General features: G+C 41.3%; 1 protein-coding gene across 1 annotated transcript; it reads right to left on the reverse strand.

Moving 5' to 3' along the window:
* Positions 1–12040: 12040 nt before the first annotated feature.
* Positions 12041–12547, reverse strand: LOC136418587 (uncharacterized). The gene has a single exon (XM_066404691.1). It carries the CDS (start codon positions 12545–12547, stop codon positions 12041–12043), a length of 507 nt encoding a protein of 168 aa, XP_066260788.1.
* Between the last annotated feature and the right edge of the window lie 6952 nt (positions 12548–19499).

Here is a 19499-nt window from a genome sequence, read left to right on the forward strand (position 1 = left end):
TCGCTCGTTTCTGCCTGTTTTTGTCATTTTGGCACATTTTCATCAATTTGGTGTAATTAGAAGCCAAAATACCCAGATTTGGCCGAAATAAGCCAAATCGGTCGATTTGAGCAAATTCAGAGATGAAACGATCGTTTCTGACCGATGTCGCTCGTTTCTGCCTGTTTTAGTCATTTTGGCACGTTTTCATCAATTTGGTGCAATTTGAAGCCAAAATACCCAGATTTGGCCGAAATAAGCCAAATCGGTCGATTTGAGCAAATTCCGTGATGAAACGATCGTTTCTGACCGATTTATCTCGTTTCTGCCTGATTTACTCGTTTTGGCACATTTTCATCAATTTGCTTCCGTTTCCATCCAAAATAGACAAATTTGACCAAAATGAGCCAAATCGGTCGATTTGAGCAAATTCTGTGATGAAACGATCGTTTCTGACCGATTTCGCTCGTTTCTGCCTGATTTAGTCATTTTGGCACGTTTTAATCAATTTACTTCTGTTTCCATCCAAAATAGACAGATTTGTCCGAAATAAGCCAAATCGGTCGATTTGAGCAAATTCAGAGATGAAACGATCGTTTCTGACCGATTTCGCTCGTTTCTGCCTGATTTACTAGTTTTGGCACATTTTCATCAATTTGCTTCTGTTTCCATCCAAAATAGACAGATTTGGCCGAAATAAGCCAAATCGGTCGATTTGAGCAAATTCAGTGATGGAACGATCGTTTCTGACCGATTTCGCTCGTTTCTGCCTGATTTACTCGTTTTGGCACATTTTCATCAATTTGCTTCTGTTTCCATCCAAAATAGACAAATTTGACCAAAATGAGCCAAATCGGTCGATTTGAGCAAATTCTGTGATGAAACGATCGTTTCTGACCGATTTCGCTCGTTTCTGCCTGTTTTAGTCATTTTGGCACGTTTTCATCAATTTACTTCTGTTTCCATCCAAAATAGACAGATTTGTCCGAAATAAGCCAAATCGGTCGATTTGTGCAAATTCCTTGATGAAACGATCGTTTCTGACCGATTTCGCTCGTTTCTGCCTGTTTTAGTCATTTTGGCACGTTTTCATCAATTTGCTTCTATTTCCATCCAAAATAGATAGATTTGGCCGAAATAAGCCAATTCGGTGGATTTGTGCAAATTCCTTGATGAAACGATCGTTTCTGACCGATTTCGCTCGTTTCTGCCTGTTTTTGTCATTTTGGCACGTTTTCATCAATTTGGTGTAATTAGAAGCCAAAATACCCAGATTTGGCCGAAATAAGCCAAATCGGTCGATTTGAGCAAATTCCTTGAGGAAACGATCGTTTCTGACCGATTGCGCTCGTTTCTGCCTGTTTTAGTCATTTTGGCACGTTTTCATCAATTTACTTCTGTTTCCATCCAAAATAGACAGATTTGTCCGAAATAAGCCAAATCGGTCGATTTGTGCAAATTCCTTGATGAAACGATCGTTTCTGACCGATTTCGCTCGTTTCTGCCTGTTTTAGTCATTTTGGCACGTTTTCATCAATTTGGTGTAATTAGAAGCCAAAATACCCAGATTTGGCCGAAATAAGCCAATTCGGTCGATTTGTGCAAATTCCTTGATGAAACGATCGTTTCTGACCGATTTCGCTCGTTTCTGCCTGTTTTTGTCATTTTGGCACGTTTTCATCAATTTGGTGTAATTAGAAGCCAAAATACCCAGATTTGGCCGAAATAAGCCAAATCGGTCGATTTGAGCAAATTCCTTGAGGAAACGATCGTTTCTGACCGATTGCGCTCGTTTCTGCCTGTTTTAGTCATTTTGGCACGTTTTCATCAATTTACTTCTGTTTCCATCCAAAATAGACAGATTTGTCCGAAATAAGCCAAATCGGTCGATTTGTGCAAATTCCTTGATGAAACGATCGTTTCTGACCGATTTCGCTCGTTTCTGCCTGTTTTAGTCATTTTGGCACGTTTTAATCAATTTACTTCTGTTTCCATCCAAAGTAGACAGATTTGTCCGAAATAAGCCAAATCGGTCGATTTGAGCAAATTCAGAGATGAAACGATCGTTTCTGACCGATTTCGCTCGTTTCTGCCTGTTTTAGTCATTTTGGCACGTTTTCATCAATTTGGTGTAATTAGAAGCCAAAATACCCAGATTTGGCCGAAATAAGCCAAATCGGTCGATTTGAGCAAATTCCTTGAGGAAACGATCGTTTCTGACCGATTTCGCTCGTTTCTGCCTGTTTTAGTCATTTTGGCACGTTTTCATCAATTTGGTGCAATTTGAAGCCAAAATACACAGATTTGGCCGAAATAAGCCAAATCGGTCAATTTGAGCAAATTCCGTGATGGAACGATCGTTTCTGACCGATTTCGCTCGTTTCTGCCTGATTTAGTCATTTTGGCACGTTTTAATCAATTTACTTCTGTTTCCATCCAAAATAGACAGATTTGGCCGAAATAAGCCAAATCGGTCAATTTTAGCAAATTCCGTGATGGAACGATCGTTTCTGACCGATTTCGCTCGTTTCTGCCTGATTTAGTCATTTTGGCACGTTTTAATCAATTTACTTCTGTTTCCATCCAAAATAGACAGATTTGGCCGAAATAAGCCAAATCGGTCGATTTGAGCAAATTCAGTGATGGAACGATCGTTTCTGACCGATTTCGCTCGTTTCTGCCTGCTTTAATCATTTTGGCTCGTTTTCATCAATTTGGTGTAATTAGAAGCCAAAATACCCAGATTTGGCCGAAATAAGCCAAATCGGTCGATTTGAGCAAATTCCTTGAGGAAACGATCGTTTCTGACCGATTTCGCTCGTTTCTGCCTGTTTTAGTCATTTTGGCACGTGTTCATCAATTTGGTGCAATTTGAAGCCAAAATACACAGATTTGGCCGAAATAAGCCAAATCGGTCGATTTGAGCAAATTCAGTGATGAAACGATCGTTTCTGATCGATTTAACTCGTTTCTGCTTGTTTTAGTCATTTTGGCACGTTTTCATTAATTTGGTTCTGCTTGAAACCAAAATAGACAGATTTGGCCGAAATAAGCCAAATCGGTCAATTTGAGCAAATTCCGTGATGGAACGATCGTTTCTGACCGATTTCGCTCGTTTCTGCCTGATTTAGTCATTTTGGCACGTTTTAATCAATTTACTTCTGTTTCCATCCAAAATAGACAGATTTGTTCGAAATAAGCCAAATCGGTCGATTTGAGCAAATTCAGAGATGAAACGATCGTTTCTGACCGATTTCGCTCGTTTCTGCCTGTTTTAGTCATTTTGGCACGTTTTCATCAATTTGCTTCTGTTTCCATCCAAAATAGACAAATTTGGCCAAAATAAGCCAAATCGGTCGATTTGAGCAAATTCAGTGATGAAGCGATCGTTTCTGCCTGTTTTAGTCGTTTTGGCACATTTTCATCAATTTTGTGCAATTTCAAGCCAAAACAGACAGATTTGGCCAAAATTAGCTAATGCGACCGATTTGAGCAAATTCCTTGATGGAACGATCGTTCCTGACCGATTTAACTCGTTTCTGTTTGTTTTAGTCATTTTGGCACGTTTTCATCAATTTGGTTCTGCTTGAAACCAAAATAGACAGATTTGGCCGAAATAAGCGAAATCGGTCAATTTGAGCAAATTCCGTGATGAAACGATCGTTTCTGACCGATTTATCTCGTTTCTGCCTGATTTACTCGTTTTGGCACATTTTCATCAATTTGCTTCTGTTTCCATCCAAAATAGACAAATTTGACCAAAATGAGCCAAATCGGTCGATTTGAGCAAATTCTGTGATGAAACGATCGTTTCTGACCGATTTCGCTCGTTTCTGCCTGCTTTAATCATTTTGGCTCGTTTTCATCAATTTGGTGTAATTAGAAGCCAAAATACCCAGATTTGGCCGAAATAAGCCAAATCGGTCGATTTGAGCAAATTCCTTGAGGAAACGATCGTTTCTGACCGATTTCGCTCGTTTCTGCTTGTTTTAGTCATTTTGGCACGTTTTCATCAATTTGGTGCAATTTGAAGCCAAAATACCCAGATTTGGCCGAATTAAGCCAAATCGGTCGATTTGAGCAAATTCAGAGATGAAACGATCGTTTCTGACCGATTTCGCTCGTTTCTGCCTGTTTTAGTCATTTTGGCACGTTTTCATCAATTTGGTGCAATTTAAAGCCAAAATACCCAGATTTGGCCGAATTAAGCCAAATCGGTCGATTTGAGCATATTCAGAGATGAAACGATCGTTTCTGACCGATTTCGCTCGTTTCTGCCTGTTTTAGTCATTTTGGCACGTTTTCATCAATTTGGTGCAATTTGAAGCCAAAATACACAGATTTGGCCGAAATAAGCCAAATCGGTCGATTTGAGCAAATTCAGTGATGAAACGATCGTTTCTGACCGATTTCGCTCGTTTCTGCCTGATTTAGTCATTTTGGCACGTTTTAATCAATTTACTTCTGTTTCCATCCAAAATAGACAGATTTGTCCGAAATAAGCCAAATCGGTCGATTTGAGCAAATTCAGAGATGAAACGATCGTTTCTGACCGATTTCGCTCGTTTCTGCCTGTTTTAGTCATTTTGGCACGTTTTCATCAATTTGCTTCTGTTTCCATCCAAAATAGATAGATTTGGCCGAAATAAGCCAATTCGGTCGATTTGTGCAAATTCCTTGATGAAACGATCGTTTCTGACCGATTTCGCTCGTTTCTGCCTGTTTTTGTCATTTTGGCACATTTTCATCAATTTGGTGTAATTAGAAGCCAAAATACCCAGATTTGGCCGAAATAAGCCAAATCGGTCGATTTGAGCAAATTCAGAGATGAAACGATCGTTTCTGATCGATGTCGCTCGTTTCTGCCTGTTTTAGTCATTTTGGCACGTTTTCATCAATTTGGTGCAATTTGAAGCCAAAATACCCAGATTTGGCCGAAATAAGCCAAATCGGTCGATTTGAGCAAATTCCGTGATGAAACGATCGTTTCTGACCGATTTCGCTCGTTTCTGCCTGATTTAGTCATTTTGGCACGTTTTAATCAATTTACTTCTGTTTCCATCCAAAATAGACAGATTTGGCCGAAATAAGCCAAATCGGTCGATTTGAGCAAATTCAGTGATGGAACGATCGTTTCTGACCGATTTCGCTCGTTTCTGCCTGCTTTAATCATTTTGGCTCGTTTTCATCAATTTGGTGTAATTAGAAGCCAAAATACCCAGATTTGGCCGAAATAAGCCAAATCGGTCGATTTGAGCAAATTCCTTGAGGAAACGATCGTTTCTGACCGATTTCGCTCGTTTCTGCCTGTTTTAGTCATTTTGGCACGTGTTCATCAATTTGGTGCAATTTGAAGCCAAAATACACAGATTTGGCCGAAATAAGCCAAATCGGTCGATTTGAGCAAATTCAGTGATGAAACGATCGTTTCTGATCGATTTAACTCGTTTCTGCTTGTTTTAGTCATTTTGGCACGTTTTCATTAATTTGGTTCTGCTTGAAACCAAAATAGACAGATTTGGCCGAAATAAGCCAAATCGGTCAATTTGAGCAAATTCCGTGATGGAACGATCGTTTCTGACCGATTTCGCTCGTTTCTGCCTGATTTAGTCATTTTGGCACGTTTTAATCAATTTACTTCTGTTTCCATCCAAAATAGACAGATTTGTTCGAAATAAGCCAAATCGGTCGATTTGAGCAAATTCAGAGATGAAACGATCGTTTCTGACCGATTTCGCTCGTTTCTGCCTGTTTTAGTCATTTTGGCACGTTTTCATCAATTTGCTTCTGTTTCCATCCAAAATAGACAAATTTGGCCAAAATAAGCCAAATCGGTCGATTTGAGCAAATTCAGTGATGAAGCGATCGTTTCTGCCTGTTTTAGTCGTTTTGGCACATTTTCATCAATTTTGTGCAATTTCAAGCCAAAACAGACAGATTTGGCCAAAATTAGCTAATGCGACCGATTTGAGCAAATTCCTTGATGGAACGATCGTTCCTGACCGATTTAACTCGTTTCTGTTTGTTTTAGTCATTTTGGCACGTTTTCATCAATTTGGTTCTGCTTGAAACCAAAATAGACAGATTTGGCCGAAATAAGCGAAATCGGTCAATTTGAGCAAATTCCGTGATGAAACGATCGTTTCTGACCGATTTATCTCGTTTCTGCCTGATTTACTCGTTTTGGCACATTTTCATCAATTTGCTTCTGTTTCCATCCAAAATAGACAAATTTGACCAAAATGAGCCAAATCGGTCGATTTGAGCAAATTCTGTGATGAAACGATCGTTTCTGACCGATTTCGCTCGTTTCTGCCTGCTTTAATCATTTTGGCTCGTTTTCATCAATTTGGTGTAATTAGAAGCCAAAATACCCAGATTTGGCCGAAATAAGCCAAATCGGTCGATTTGAGCAAATTCCTTGAGGAAACGATCGTTTCTGACCGATTTCGCTCGTTTCTGCTTGTTTTAGTCATTTTGGCACGTTTTCATCAATTTGGTGCAATTTGAAGCCAAAATACCCAGATTTGGCCGAATTAAGCCAAATCGGTCGATTTGAGCAAATTCAGAGATGAAACGATCGTTTCTGACCGATTTCGCTCGTTTCTGCCTGTTTTAGTCATTTTGGCACGTTTTCATCAATTTGGTGCAATTTAAAGCCAAAATACCCAGATTTGGCCGAATTAAGCCAAATCGGTCGATTTGAGCATATTCAGAGATGAAACGATCGTTTCTGACCGATTTCGCTCGTTTCTGCCTGTTTTAGTCATTTTGGCACGTTTTCATCAATTTGGTGCAATTTGAAGCCAAAATACACAGATTTGGCCGAAATAAGCCAAATCGGTCGATTTGAGCAAATTCAGTGATGAAACGATCGTTTCTGATCGATTTAACTCGTTTCTGCTTGTTTTAGTCATTTTGGCACGTTTTCATTAATTTGGTTCTGCTTGAAACCAAAATAGACAGATTTGGCCGAAATAAGCCAAATCGGTCAATTTGAGCAAATTCCGTGATGGAACGATCGTTTCTGACCGATTTCGCTCGTTTCTGCCTGATTTAGTCATTTTGGCACGTTTTAATCAATTTACTTCTGTTTCCATCCAAAATAGACAGATTTGTCCGAAATAAGCCAAATCGGTCGATTTGAGCAAATTCAGAGATGAAACGATCGTTTCTGACCGATTTCGCTCGTTTCTGCCTGTTTTAGTCATTTTGGCACGTTTTCATCAATTTGCTTCTGTTTCCATCCAAAATAGATAGATTTGGCCGAAATAAGCCAATTCGGTCGATTTGTGCAAATTCCTTGATGAAACGATCGTTTCTGACCGATTTCGCTCGTTTCTGCCTGTTTTTGTCATTTTGGCACATTTTCATCAATTTGGTGTAATTAGAAGCCAAAATACCCAGATTTGGCCGAAATAAGCCAAATCGGTCGATTTGAGCAAATTCAGAGATGAAACGATCGTTTCTGATCGATGTCGCTCGTTTCTGCCTGTTTTAGTCATTTTGGCACGTTTTCATCAATTTGGTGCAATTTGAAGCCAAAATACCCAGATTTGGCCGAAATAAGCCAAATCGGTCGATTTGAGCAAATTCCGTGATGAAACGATCGTTTCTGACCGATTTCGCTCGTTTCTGCCTGATTTAGTCATTTTGGCACGTTTTAATCAATTTACTTCTGTTTCCATCCAAAATAGACAGATTTGTCCGAAATAAGCCAAATCGGTCGATTTGAGCAAATTCAGAGATGAAACGATCGTTTCTGACCGATTTCGCTCGTTTCTGCCTGATTTACTCGTTTTGGCACATTTTCATCAATTTGCTTCTGTTTCCATCCAAAATAGACAGATTTGGCCGAAATAAGCCAAATCGGTCGATTTGAGCAAATTCAGTGATGGAACGATCGTTTCTGACCGATTTCGCTCGTTTCTGCCTGATTTACTCGTTTTGGCACATTTTCATCAATTTGCTTCTGTTTCCATCCAAAATAGACAAATTTGACCAAAATGAGCCAAATCGGTCGATTTGAGCAAATTCTGTGATGAAACGATCGTTTCTGACCGATTTCGCTCGTTTCTGCCTGCTTTAATCATTTTGGCTCGTTTTCATCAATTTGGTGCAATTTGAAGCCAAAATACACAGATTTGGCCGAAATAAGCCAAATCGGTCGATTTGAGCAAATTCAGTGATGAAACGATCGTTTCTGATCGATTTAACTCGTTTCTGCTTGTTTTAGTCATTTTGGCACGTTTTCATCAATTTGGTTCTGCTTGAAACCAAAAGAGACAGATTTGGCCGAAATAAGCCAAATCGGTCAATTTGAGCAAATTCCGTGATGAAACGATCGTTTCTGACCGATTTCGCTCGTTTCTGCCTGCTTTAATCATTTTGGCTCGTTTTCATCAATTTGGTGCAATTTGAAGCCAAAATACCCAGATTTGGCCGAAATAAGCCAAATCGGTCGATTTGAGCAAATTCCTTGAGGAAACGATCGTTTCTGACCGATTTCGCTCGTTTCTGCCTGTTTTAGTCATTTTGGCACGTTTTCATCAATTTGGTGCAATTTGAAGCCAAAATACACAGATTTGGCCGAAATAAGCCAAATCGGTCGATTTGAGCAAATTCAGTGATGAAACGATCGTTTCTGATCGATTTAACTCGTTTCTGCTTGTTTTAGTCATTTTGGCACGTTTTCATCAATTTGGTTCTGCTTGAAACCAAAAGAGACAGATTTGGCCGAAATAAGCCAAATCGGTCAATTTGAGCAAATTCCGTGATGAAACGATCGTTTCTGACCGATTTAACTCGTTTCTGCTTGTTTTAGTCATTTTGGCATGTTTTCATTAATTTGCTTCTGTTTCCATCCAAAATACACAGATTTGGCCGAAATAAGCCAAATCGGTCGATTTGAGCAAATTCAGTGATGAAGCGATCGTTCCTGACCGATTTCGCTCGTTTCTGCCTGTTTTAGTCGTTTTGGCACATTTTCATCAATTTTGTGCAATTTCAAGCCAAAACAGACAGATTTGGCCAAAATAAGCTAATGCGACCGATTTGAGCAAATTCCTTGATGGAACAATCGTTCCTGACCGATTTAACTCGTTTCTGCTTGTTTTAGTCATTTTGGCACGTTTTCATCAATTTGGTTCTGCTTGAAACCAAAATAGACAGTTTTGGACGAATTAAGCCAAATCTTTCGATTTTGGCTCGAAATGGATCCAAATTGATGAAAACGTGAGTTAAATATCAACTTCGATGAAGTCAATAAAAAAAACAAAAATTTATTTTAAAATCACTAATTTTATTCGAACGGGATTTAACGAGTAAACTTACAGCACGAATGAACAACTTACACAAGTACCGCGTCTTACAACAATCGCTTATTTATACTAGTTTGATGTGACGTCACAATATTTATAATTATGTTGCAATGCATGGACTGTAACAGATTGTAACACGTGCTAAATTGACTAAAATAGGTAGAAACATGCAAAATCGGTCAGAAACGATCGTTTCATCACGGAATTTGCTCGTATCGACAGATTTGGCCAAAATAAGCCAAAAATGGTGGAAAATGGATAAATTGCACGCAAAATGCCTCAAACCCACCAAATAACGTAGATTTGACTGGAATTATGAAAATAAGTCGAAATTTGGCTTTTTTTGCGAAGAGGGAGTTACCTCACAGCAACGAGCAGTGTAAAAACATTTTGTGCTGAGTCGATAATAAACCAATCATAAATAGCTGTAGAGACCTTTTAGAGTTAGTCAGTTGAACTTCGTTGTTAGTACGTTTAACGTTATTGTAATTTGTATTTGTCTTTGTGAAATTAGTGTATTTTGTGTAGTAATATATACATTTTTTTTAAAAACTCTATCTTGATTTATCGAGATATAACTAGGGGGAAATCGTCTAGAGACACCCAGCCTGGTCATCAGCCGGTTAGTGTGAGATTTGACCGCAACTGGTGCGCCCATCTACCCACTAAAACCGCCTCCCCCCTTCCGCCCCGATCCGCCTCTCGGCATTACATCGGGGACTCCTGCTGGCCCGGCCTAGGTACGGTGACCATTCCGCATCCCACTCTTCTTCTTTTCATTCTCCCTGGCAATTTTTGCTCTCAAAATATTTTCAATCAGTCTCTCAAACAACCCCCACTTCTCCCTGCTCTTCACCAATTCGTTCCCTATCGTGCTTTGGTTCAGGTCGAATCCCCCCTTCCTCACCTCCGCACGATAGTTTTCCCATGCCGGACATCCCCAGAGTGTGTACTCTGGGGTATAACTGGGGTACAAAACCAGCACCCCGCACTCTTCTCAGCTCCGATCCGTTTCAGGAATTTCCCGAACACGCCGTGCCCCGTAAACACCTGGAACAGCATGTATCTGCTCTTTGTCCATTCACATCCATACCACGCCTTAATCCTGGGTACGAAGGTCTTCACCCCACCTTTATACCCTTCCCACTCCCTTTCCCATTCCTCCAGTACCCTCCTTCGCTCCTCCCCCCTGCGCTTCCTCCCCATTTCACACATCATGCATCTCCCTTTCACTCCTATTCGCACCGGCGATATCTTGGCTAGGGCCAGCACCGCCGCAGTCGGAGCCGTCCTATAAGCACTGGCTAGCACCCGGAGTGCTAGTGAGCTCTCCAGGATGCCGTCGTACTTTTTGCACTTCAGCTTCGCTTGCCAGAAGGAAGCCGCGTACAGTAGGGCCGACAACGCCTCCATCACCATCAGCTGCCTTCTTTCGTACTTTAATCCGTTCACCCGCGACAGTATGCCATCGAGCTTATGGATCACCTGTACCACCTTCTCGGTCGTTCTTCGGGTGTGCTCTCCGAAGCGAGCGTCTCTTCCGAACCATACTCCCAAGTACTTTACGCACTCCTTCGTTTCGTACGTTTCTCCGTCTACTCTCAGACTCATACTTCGCAATTTCCTCCGTCCTTGCAGGAGCACCATCTCCGTCTTTTCCGTCGCCATGTGGAGGCCTTTCGCACGGAACGTGTCGATGACCAGTTCCATGGCCTCCCTGGTCCTCATCTGCAGGATTTCCTTGTTCCCGCCCGTGACCACCAACGTCAGGACGTCCGCGTACGCCAGCGGAATGACGCTCTTTGAATAACCCACCCTCAGCAGCTCGTGGTAGTACAGGTTCCACAACAATGGTCCCAGGACGGACTCTTGAGGAACCCCACCACATGACAGTTCATGAACCTCCCCGTTAAGCAACGTCAAAATTCTATCTTGCAGGTATGACTGCACGACGTCAGTTAGGTACCTGCTCACGTGAGATCTCCTGAGCACCTCTACTATGTGGTGCCAGGGCGCGGAATTGAACGCATTCTTAACATCAATGGTTGCCATAACGCAGACGCCCGCGCGCTTGTAATCCGTTCTCTTGATCTTCTCTACGATACTCATCATACTCAGCATGGTATCCATGGTGTTCCTGCCCTTCATGAACCCATACTGCCTTTCACTAATCATGCAATGTGCCTTCACCTCTTTCATCAGTCTGGTCTTGATCACCTTCTCCGTTACCTTTCCGAATCCGTCGATTAAACAGATGAGCCGCTACGAGGCCTCCGCACTCGACTCCCTTTCCCTCGCTCGCTCCCTTGTCCAATACTTTCTTATCCTAATGCATTCTCTCCTTCTCTCCGCAATCTTCTCATTCCACCAATACGTCGCCTTCTTTCCTCACCTGTTCCCCTTGTCCCACTTCCTAAAACAATCGTCGCAGACGTCGCTTATTTCCCGAACTATTTCATCGAGAGTTTCAGCAACGCTCAGACCTTCTTGCACATTCACGTACCCGCTCATTCTCTCAATTCATTTCTGGTGAACTATTCATTCCGCTCTCCCCACACCTCCGTCTCCACTGCCACCAGGTACATCTCCTCCCCGTGCTAACCGGTAGGAAATGTACCTGTGACAGCTCCCACTCTCCATTCACGCTTCTACTTTCCATTCTCTCACCCATCTTGTCACAGACAATTCGGCCATGGTCACATCGATCAGCGACCTGCCGTTTCGTTTGCTGAACTAGATGCCTACTCGTCCCCGGTGTTGATGGGGACGAGTTCTGTCGCGTCTAGGAATTTCTCCAGGACTCGGCCATAGGCGTTAGTCACCGCGGAGCCGAACCGCTTACTTTTCGCCTTCAGGTCCCCCGCTAAGAGGACCCTTCTGCTGTCCCGCCTGCTAACGTACCCCTCCAACGGACCAAGCCATACCTTGAATTCAGCGGTGCTCTCATTCGGGAAGAAGTACGCAGAGACGAGAGTGATGCCGTTCAGCTCCGCCGCAACGAACCCCCGATCCCGGTAAATAGACCGCGCTGCCACACCCGGCGCTAACCAGATGAATTTGTCGTCGCTCCTGTCCCGTATGAAGCCGCAGTCTACTTTATACGGTTCTTGTCCTAGTACCACGTCTACACCTCGCTTTATGACCACCTGAAGTATGAGGTCCATCGCGAGACAGCCCCTATCTAGATTCATCGGTAGGCACCGCAGTGACTTGCCCGACGACGCCGTGACCCTTTCAACCTCACGCATTTACACTCTCGTTCGTTCCTACTCGCCCCCTTCCTCCAGCTAATCCGTCCAGGTTTGTTCCCGGTCGTTCTTCCTGTCAACTTACTCCCGTTCTTCGAACAACGACCTAAGGGAACTGGTCGTGGGAAAGCATTCCACCTCCTCGTCTTCTTCTTCCTTCTCACTGTCGGGCATCGAGTCTATAGGTTGGTCTTCCCCTGAGTCCTTCCTCTTTTCTATCTCCTCAGACCTAGACTTCCCCCGCCTCGTTTTTGACCTGCCGTTCCTGACCACCTTATTACCCTTTGCTACGACGGGCTGCTTCCCGGTCCCCTTGGCGGAGGGATTGCATCCCGATCCCCCTGCACTATGTCTCTCTATGTTACATAAGGGGCAGTACTGCTCCTCTCTACAAGCCGCTGCCGTGTACCCCCCCCCCCCCCAGCACACACACGCGAACGATCTTCCCTCCTACACTTACCCGCCTTGTGTCCCCTCTCCAAGCAGCGGAAGCAGAGGCCCGTGTTCCGTCTCTCCCGCAGCCGACACTTTGAGATGCCAACCCGGAGCGCTGCTACCCAACGTACGCTGTTCGCCGCATCTCCTTCCACTAGGAGAGTGGCGGTTTGGCAGCTTCCGATTCCCAGCAACCGCAGCCGCTGTCGCTCCAGCCCCGCCGCGTTCGCCACCGCCCCTTCCACTTCCTCCCCTGTGGTCACGCTGTCTAGTTCGAAGACCTGAAAGGCTACCGGGCGTCTCTTACCCCCCCTTCCCAAACGAAACCACCCTCAAGTTCCCTTGTGTGAAGGTCCCGCAACTTACTTCCTTTTCCCCCTTTGGGCACGGTCAAGAGAACTTCCCCGTTCTTAGTCTCCCTGACTGTTCCTATCTCCAGTCCCGGTCCTCCCTTTGCCACCACACGACGCACCCTATTGAGCGCGTCGAGGTACGTTGCCCCCTCCTCCTTAGCCACGAAGATAACCTCTTCCTTTTTTCTGGTCGCCCCGGTCTCCCCATTGGCCTTCGACCCGGGCACATGGAAACGAAGCTTCACCCCGCCTCCCTCCGCCGCGAGCTCTCCAAGTTTCTTCAGTTTACAGAGATCAGACTATGGGACCTGAGGGACTACCACACGCGTTCTCCCCTCTGTTTGCGCGGCGCTTATCAGGTCCTTCAGCGCCCCGAAGACCGCCTCCGGACCCAGGTTGCCTCGCAGTTGGCGGTAAAACACGTACCGCTCCATCGTTTCCGTTTTTCCTCCCCTCCGCAGTCGGCACGACTGCACGAGGAAAGGCATCTCCCCCGTTTCTTGTTCCTCCATTAGCTCCTTAAGTTCAGGAAGCAGACCAAGAACCTTCTCCTTGAGGAAGCTAGCTTGCTCCCCCACAATCACCAGCAGATCGTTACGGTACCCTTCAGTCAAGGTGTCGGCGTCGACTGCCTCCGTGACCGAAAACAGTTCGTCCTCCCAACGCTCCCGAGAAATATCCCTTAATCCTAGGAACCGCTGACAATAAGATGTCGACTATGCATTTGTGCTCTATAAAACTACTTGCAGCATTAAAGCATTAACATTAAGTCTGTGAAAAAGCTAATTGCTATTCGTCTTAATTGTTCACCCTAGTTTAAGTCATAAACCCTATTTTATATTTTTTTATTCTCTTAAAGCCGAAAAATAAAGTTTTTTAAAAGTGATTCTCTTGGAACCCTCACTTAATTCCCGGATCGCCGCAAGCAGCTCCCGGACGCGGCTAGGCGACAAATCCTCTCCCGCTCCTCTGCCCCCCTCCTTTTCTTCTCCGACACCGTCTGAATGACGCAGTTAACGGTCTCCGCCGCAACCTTTCCCGCTCTCTCCAGTTCTGCCACCCTCTCCCTCAGGACCGCATTCTCCGCCCTGAGTTCTTCCTCCGCGTTCAGTGCGGAACGCACCATCTTGCGTAGTACCCTCCGCTCGTCCCTAGATGGCATTTACGATGTCCTGTCTCGACCTGTAGCACGTCTTAAGCAGGTGGTAGACGTCCTCCATCCTCGCAACCGCATTTGCTACCGCCGTTCCCCCTGTTATGGACTTAATTACTTCCTTCTCGGCCCTGTTCATCCTTTCTTCCTTCTTCCCCCTTTCCTCTTTCAGAGTGATTACGACCCCCCACAGAACCCGTGGAGCCAGCGCCGGCCACCGGGGCTTTCACCCGGTCGGAACCGACGGTGGGACTATCACCCGCCTGGGGTACCTGTTTTCGTAAATCACCCATCATGGTTCCTATTTTTGTTTTTGGGATAGTTGGGAAAATAGTAGGATACTCTGTAGAGTGCAAGTTGGTATTCAGGTAAGGTTCAAGGTAAGTCAGGACAAATCGCACTTTGGGAGTTAGGTACAATTTCAGCTAAGGTATCCGCGAGTTCGCCAAACCCGTATCCACAGTGTGAATCCCTGTGTAGCCGCTTGGGACTGGGCTTCCCCCCAGTCATGCATCCCTTCGGCGCGCACCCCACCTTAAGAATTGGGAAGTGTTTATAGTGGCTTCACCACGCGATCCCTACGGATCCCCGCTCATCTAATTCATCTCGACGATTAGGACATCCCTGCCGCACTCGTAGAGATGCACCAGATGTCTACGGTATATCAAGCTGGTCCACGGCAGGAGTTTTCGTTCCGAATATGCAGTTTTTAACCTGCAACCTTCCCTTATCACTCTCATTAACCAGCGCCCCGCACGGAAGCACTGGCCGTTCCTCTATCCGCCACCTGGGGATGCGCCCGATAGATTGCTCAATCCACGGGAATCAAAATTTGGCTAAATCGTTTATATCTATCGATTTTGGCTTCAATTAACTCGAATTGTGTGAAAACGTGCTAAAATGAGTTAAACTGGGAGAAAAGAGTGATTTCGGTCAGAAACGATCAGTTTGTCACGAAATATGTTCAGTTCAATCGATTTGGCCAAAATAAGCCAGAAATTGTGGAAAACAGACAAATTTCACGTAAAATGTGAACGTAAAATTATTTATAGTAATTTTATCATTTTTATTAAAACCGCTCAATTAAAATTTACATTTTAATAAAAAACATAAATAGATCTTATAAATCATAATTAACCTTAATCACTTCAGCAGAAATTTTAAATTCTACTTATTTTGAGTCAAACAAGGAACCCCTTTTTAGGATGTGGAGAACCTATTGGTCGCGTTAATGCTTTTTTTTGGGATGGTTGTAAAGGGTAATTAAAATCACTTGGTTGTAAAGAAAAGGGAATATGTATTGAATTAAAGACTGTGTTGTAGCTATGAAAGATAAAGAGAAGTGTTTTAACAAAGACTAAGTATGTATATAAGAGGTATTAAGGGAACAGTCTCTCGCTCTACTGGTTAAAAATGCCTCGTACAAAATTGAGTTTTAGCAGTTTTGAGTTCTCTCGTACGAGGAGGTTTTGAAAATTACACACCTCTATTATGTCAATTCAACCCAAAGCTCAACCCTTCAGCTATTAACTTAACTCAACGTTTACCTAAAAATGAAAGAAAGCATTATTAAAAAATATTTTTTTTCTTAAAAAACTAGATATATTTAGAAACGATTAGCATTTCACTCCTATTTAACTAGTAACTGAATTTTTGCTACAATAATTCATCTAATTAAATAACCCTCGTAAATTCGAGAAAAGTAAATTTTTAACAATTTTTGGATAAACCCTGATACCCAAGATACAAAATTTTACAGATTTTACAGATTTTTTCTTCTACCCCAAAATAAAACTTCTTTCATCATACTAATACTCTATCTCTAAAAAAAAAATCAATAAATTTATTAAAAACAAAATTACTGGAGTTAGCTAAGACCCCTTCTTATATTAAACAGACAATTAATCTCTCAAATTCTATATATTAAAAAAATCTCTTTAATGTAATTAAAACGCTTCTTAAAGCTTTAATTTGTCTTCTAGAAACACTTTCCAGTACATCTACTATGTTACGATTTATTCTAATTTATTAGTGAAAGCGACAGGTGATAAGTACATATTATACAACTAGAATCATAATTTTTTATTTTTAATACCTTTCAAATCAATTTTATAATATAATCCATTTAATAATATAATATAATTAAAAAATAATAAATCCATATCATTAACCAAAAATAAAAATAGTGTAATCTACCTCTTCTTAAATATAAGCTACATCTTGACTTGATATTCTTTCTCTCAAACTCCCGAACATTAAAATTCGCCAAAAATATTTAACCTACAGCGATATATAAGCTAAAAATTTAAGTAAATTAAATCGTGTACTGTCAATCACAGGGCCGGTTGTTCTGAATACACTAAAATACCGTCATCTTTATTAATTTTCAAGAAATTAACTACTAATAATTTAGGTTTCACACATTACTTTTTATAATAGGGAATCTAATCCTAGTTTTTCTTAAACCTTACTGGCCTCGCTTAGACAATTCTAGATTTCTCAAACTTTGAAACTTCGCCTAATACAATCATATTGAATCAAACTTTACAAATTACCTACACCCAATAAACTTTTGTTGCATAATTTGTGTAACCGCAACTACTGGCACAAATTTTGTTTATACTAAAAACTCGTGTTATTTACAACACACAATTAACACTTTCTATTTAAAATATTTATATTTTACGCCAAAACTTGCATTTTACTCAAGTTTTTCTGAAACCTCCAAGCAAATTAACTTTAATATACAGGGTGTCCGGATACTCCATGTACAACGCTCTATCAGATATAGTACAACTCATAATAAGTCGATTTAACTAGATTTGCCTTAGTACAAAAGTTGATAATAACGGAGGTACAGGGTGTTAAAGTTGAAAAAGGAAATCAGATTTTCTTTAATATCTTTTTACTTCTTCAAACTAATTTCACGAAATTTTGTATTCAGGGGTTTTTTGGGATGAGAAATTCAAATTTATAAACGATTTTGATGTATCTTCTAAAGGGCGCCACAAGCGATCATTATGACACTTTTAAACCGTCAAAACTTTTTTCTGCCACAGTGTATGTCAATTTCGAATAGAAAAATCTTTTACCCTATCTTTTCTGCTTAAAAAGAGTATACTTGTAAAATGTCGCTAAAGCCAACTGTTTAAAAGATATTTGCAATTTTATTAATAGATGCAATTTTTAATTCAAAGCATTTTGTTACAAAAATTTCATAGCAAATGCTCAAAATGCGCACCATTTTATTTATATTTGTAACTTTCTACGAAGACGTTTAAGTAAACAAATGAAAATAACACTGCACGTCTTAGTTTCTTTTTGACGTTATTAGAGTACTGAAGTTTTATTAAGTTGTCGGGTTTATAGGTGTGTGCGTTTACCGATGGGATTCGGAGTAACGTGGCGTGTTGTTGGTGCTAACGGGGTGATCTGTTTTTCTGTCACGAGGTGAACACGCTGAAGGGACCAGTATTCTAACCCGACAAATATACTAGTCCTAGATACAAAATACGCGCTGATACTACTCGACTATCTTTATTTACACAAAACTATTGCTACGTTTATTATCACAGTCTGTATGTACTATACTGAGGGTTCTATAATCGTGGTACGTTATCTCGAGAGAGCTAAGAGTAAGAGTGAGTGTAAGAGTATAAGAGAGCTTTTTTAGGGTCATTTTGGGTTTATATAGCTGACCAATCCTTTCGCTATTTCCACCCCTGCTACTCGTCAACTGTCACTCCTGTGTCACTTGTCGGTGCAGGATCTCGGTGTGAACTACTCTCGAGTGTATAATGCATAAGTCAATAACTATTGCTTTTTCAATGAATACTTACACTTATAGTGAGTAAGTTGACATGCTATTGATTTATGGTACAATGCGATACTCAATTTGTAGGCTTTTTTAAAGAAGAAAATGGTCTTATATATTGCAGTAATGTGCAGGGGCTTATGAATATATTAGGCTATGGCTACTTACCATATGAATGGAGACTATTTATTGATTCTTCGAAGTTAAGTTTAAAAGCAGTCTTGCTACATAATGGCAATAATCTTGCATTTGTACCTTTATGGCATTCACATAAAAAAAACGTATGCTAATATAAAAAATCTACTCGAGAAAATTCAGTACAACTATCATTCTTGGAAAATATGTGCAGATCTTAAAGTTATTGGAATATTGCTTGAGTTGCAAGGAGGCTACACAAAATACTGTTTTTTGTGCGACTGGAATAGCAGAGCTAGAAGTCAACACTACATAAAAACAGATTGGCCAATGATGCCCAATTTTATTCCTGGACAAAAGAATATTTGTGAAAACCTCTTAGTAGAATTAAACAATATTATTTTACCGTCTTTGCACATCAAATTAGGCCCCATGAAAAACTTCATTAAAGCTATAGATAGAAATAGAGAAGGTTTTCTGTATTTAAAAACTTTGTTCCCTAGACTGAGAGATGCCAAATTAAAAGAAGGAATATTTGTGGAGCCGGATATAAGAAAGATCATAAAGGATTCCAATTTTATTTCAAAAATTGAATACAGAAGAAAAAAATGCATGGGTTTCTTTTGTTGAAGTGACAAAAAATTTTTTGGGGAATAGAAAGTCTTCAAACTACAAAGAGATGGTTTCTAAACTACTACAGGATTATAAAGCCTTAGGATGTAATATGTTTTTTAAAAATTCATTTCCTGGATTCACATTTAGATTTTTTCCCAGAAAACTTAGGTGCGTTAAGCGACGAGCACGGAAAAAGATTCCATCAAGACATCATGGTGTTGGAAAAAAATACCAAGGAAAATGGTCATCGAGAATGCTTGCGTTAAAACGAAATTATCCGTCATATAGTTATAAGAGACAAGCAAAACGAACCAAAAATTCTTCAAAATAAATAATTTTAAAAAATACTTCCCTTCAAAACAAGGTTTTTTTAACTAAACATATTTTCCAAAACAAATAGATGTTTCAATTATTTTTCACAAACGTATTTTAACTAATTTTATGGCA

The sequence above is a fragment of the Euwallacea similis genome, chromosome 36 (assembly GCF_039881205.1).
Source record: "Euwallacea similis isolate ESF13 chromosome 36, ESF131.1, whole genome shotgun sequence".
Classification (NCBI taxonomy): domain Eukaryota; kingdom Metazoa; phylum Arthropoda; class Insecta; order Coleoptera; family Curculionidae; genus Euwallacea; species Euwallacea similis.

What these genes read in the sequence shown, in the direction of transcription:
- LOC136418587 (XM_066404691.1), bottom strand. Translation starts at nt 12,547, where the DNA reads ATGCGTGAGGTTGAAAGGGTCACGGCGTCGTCGGGCAAGTCACTGCGG.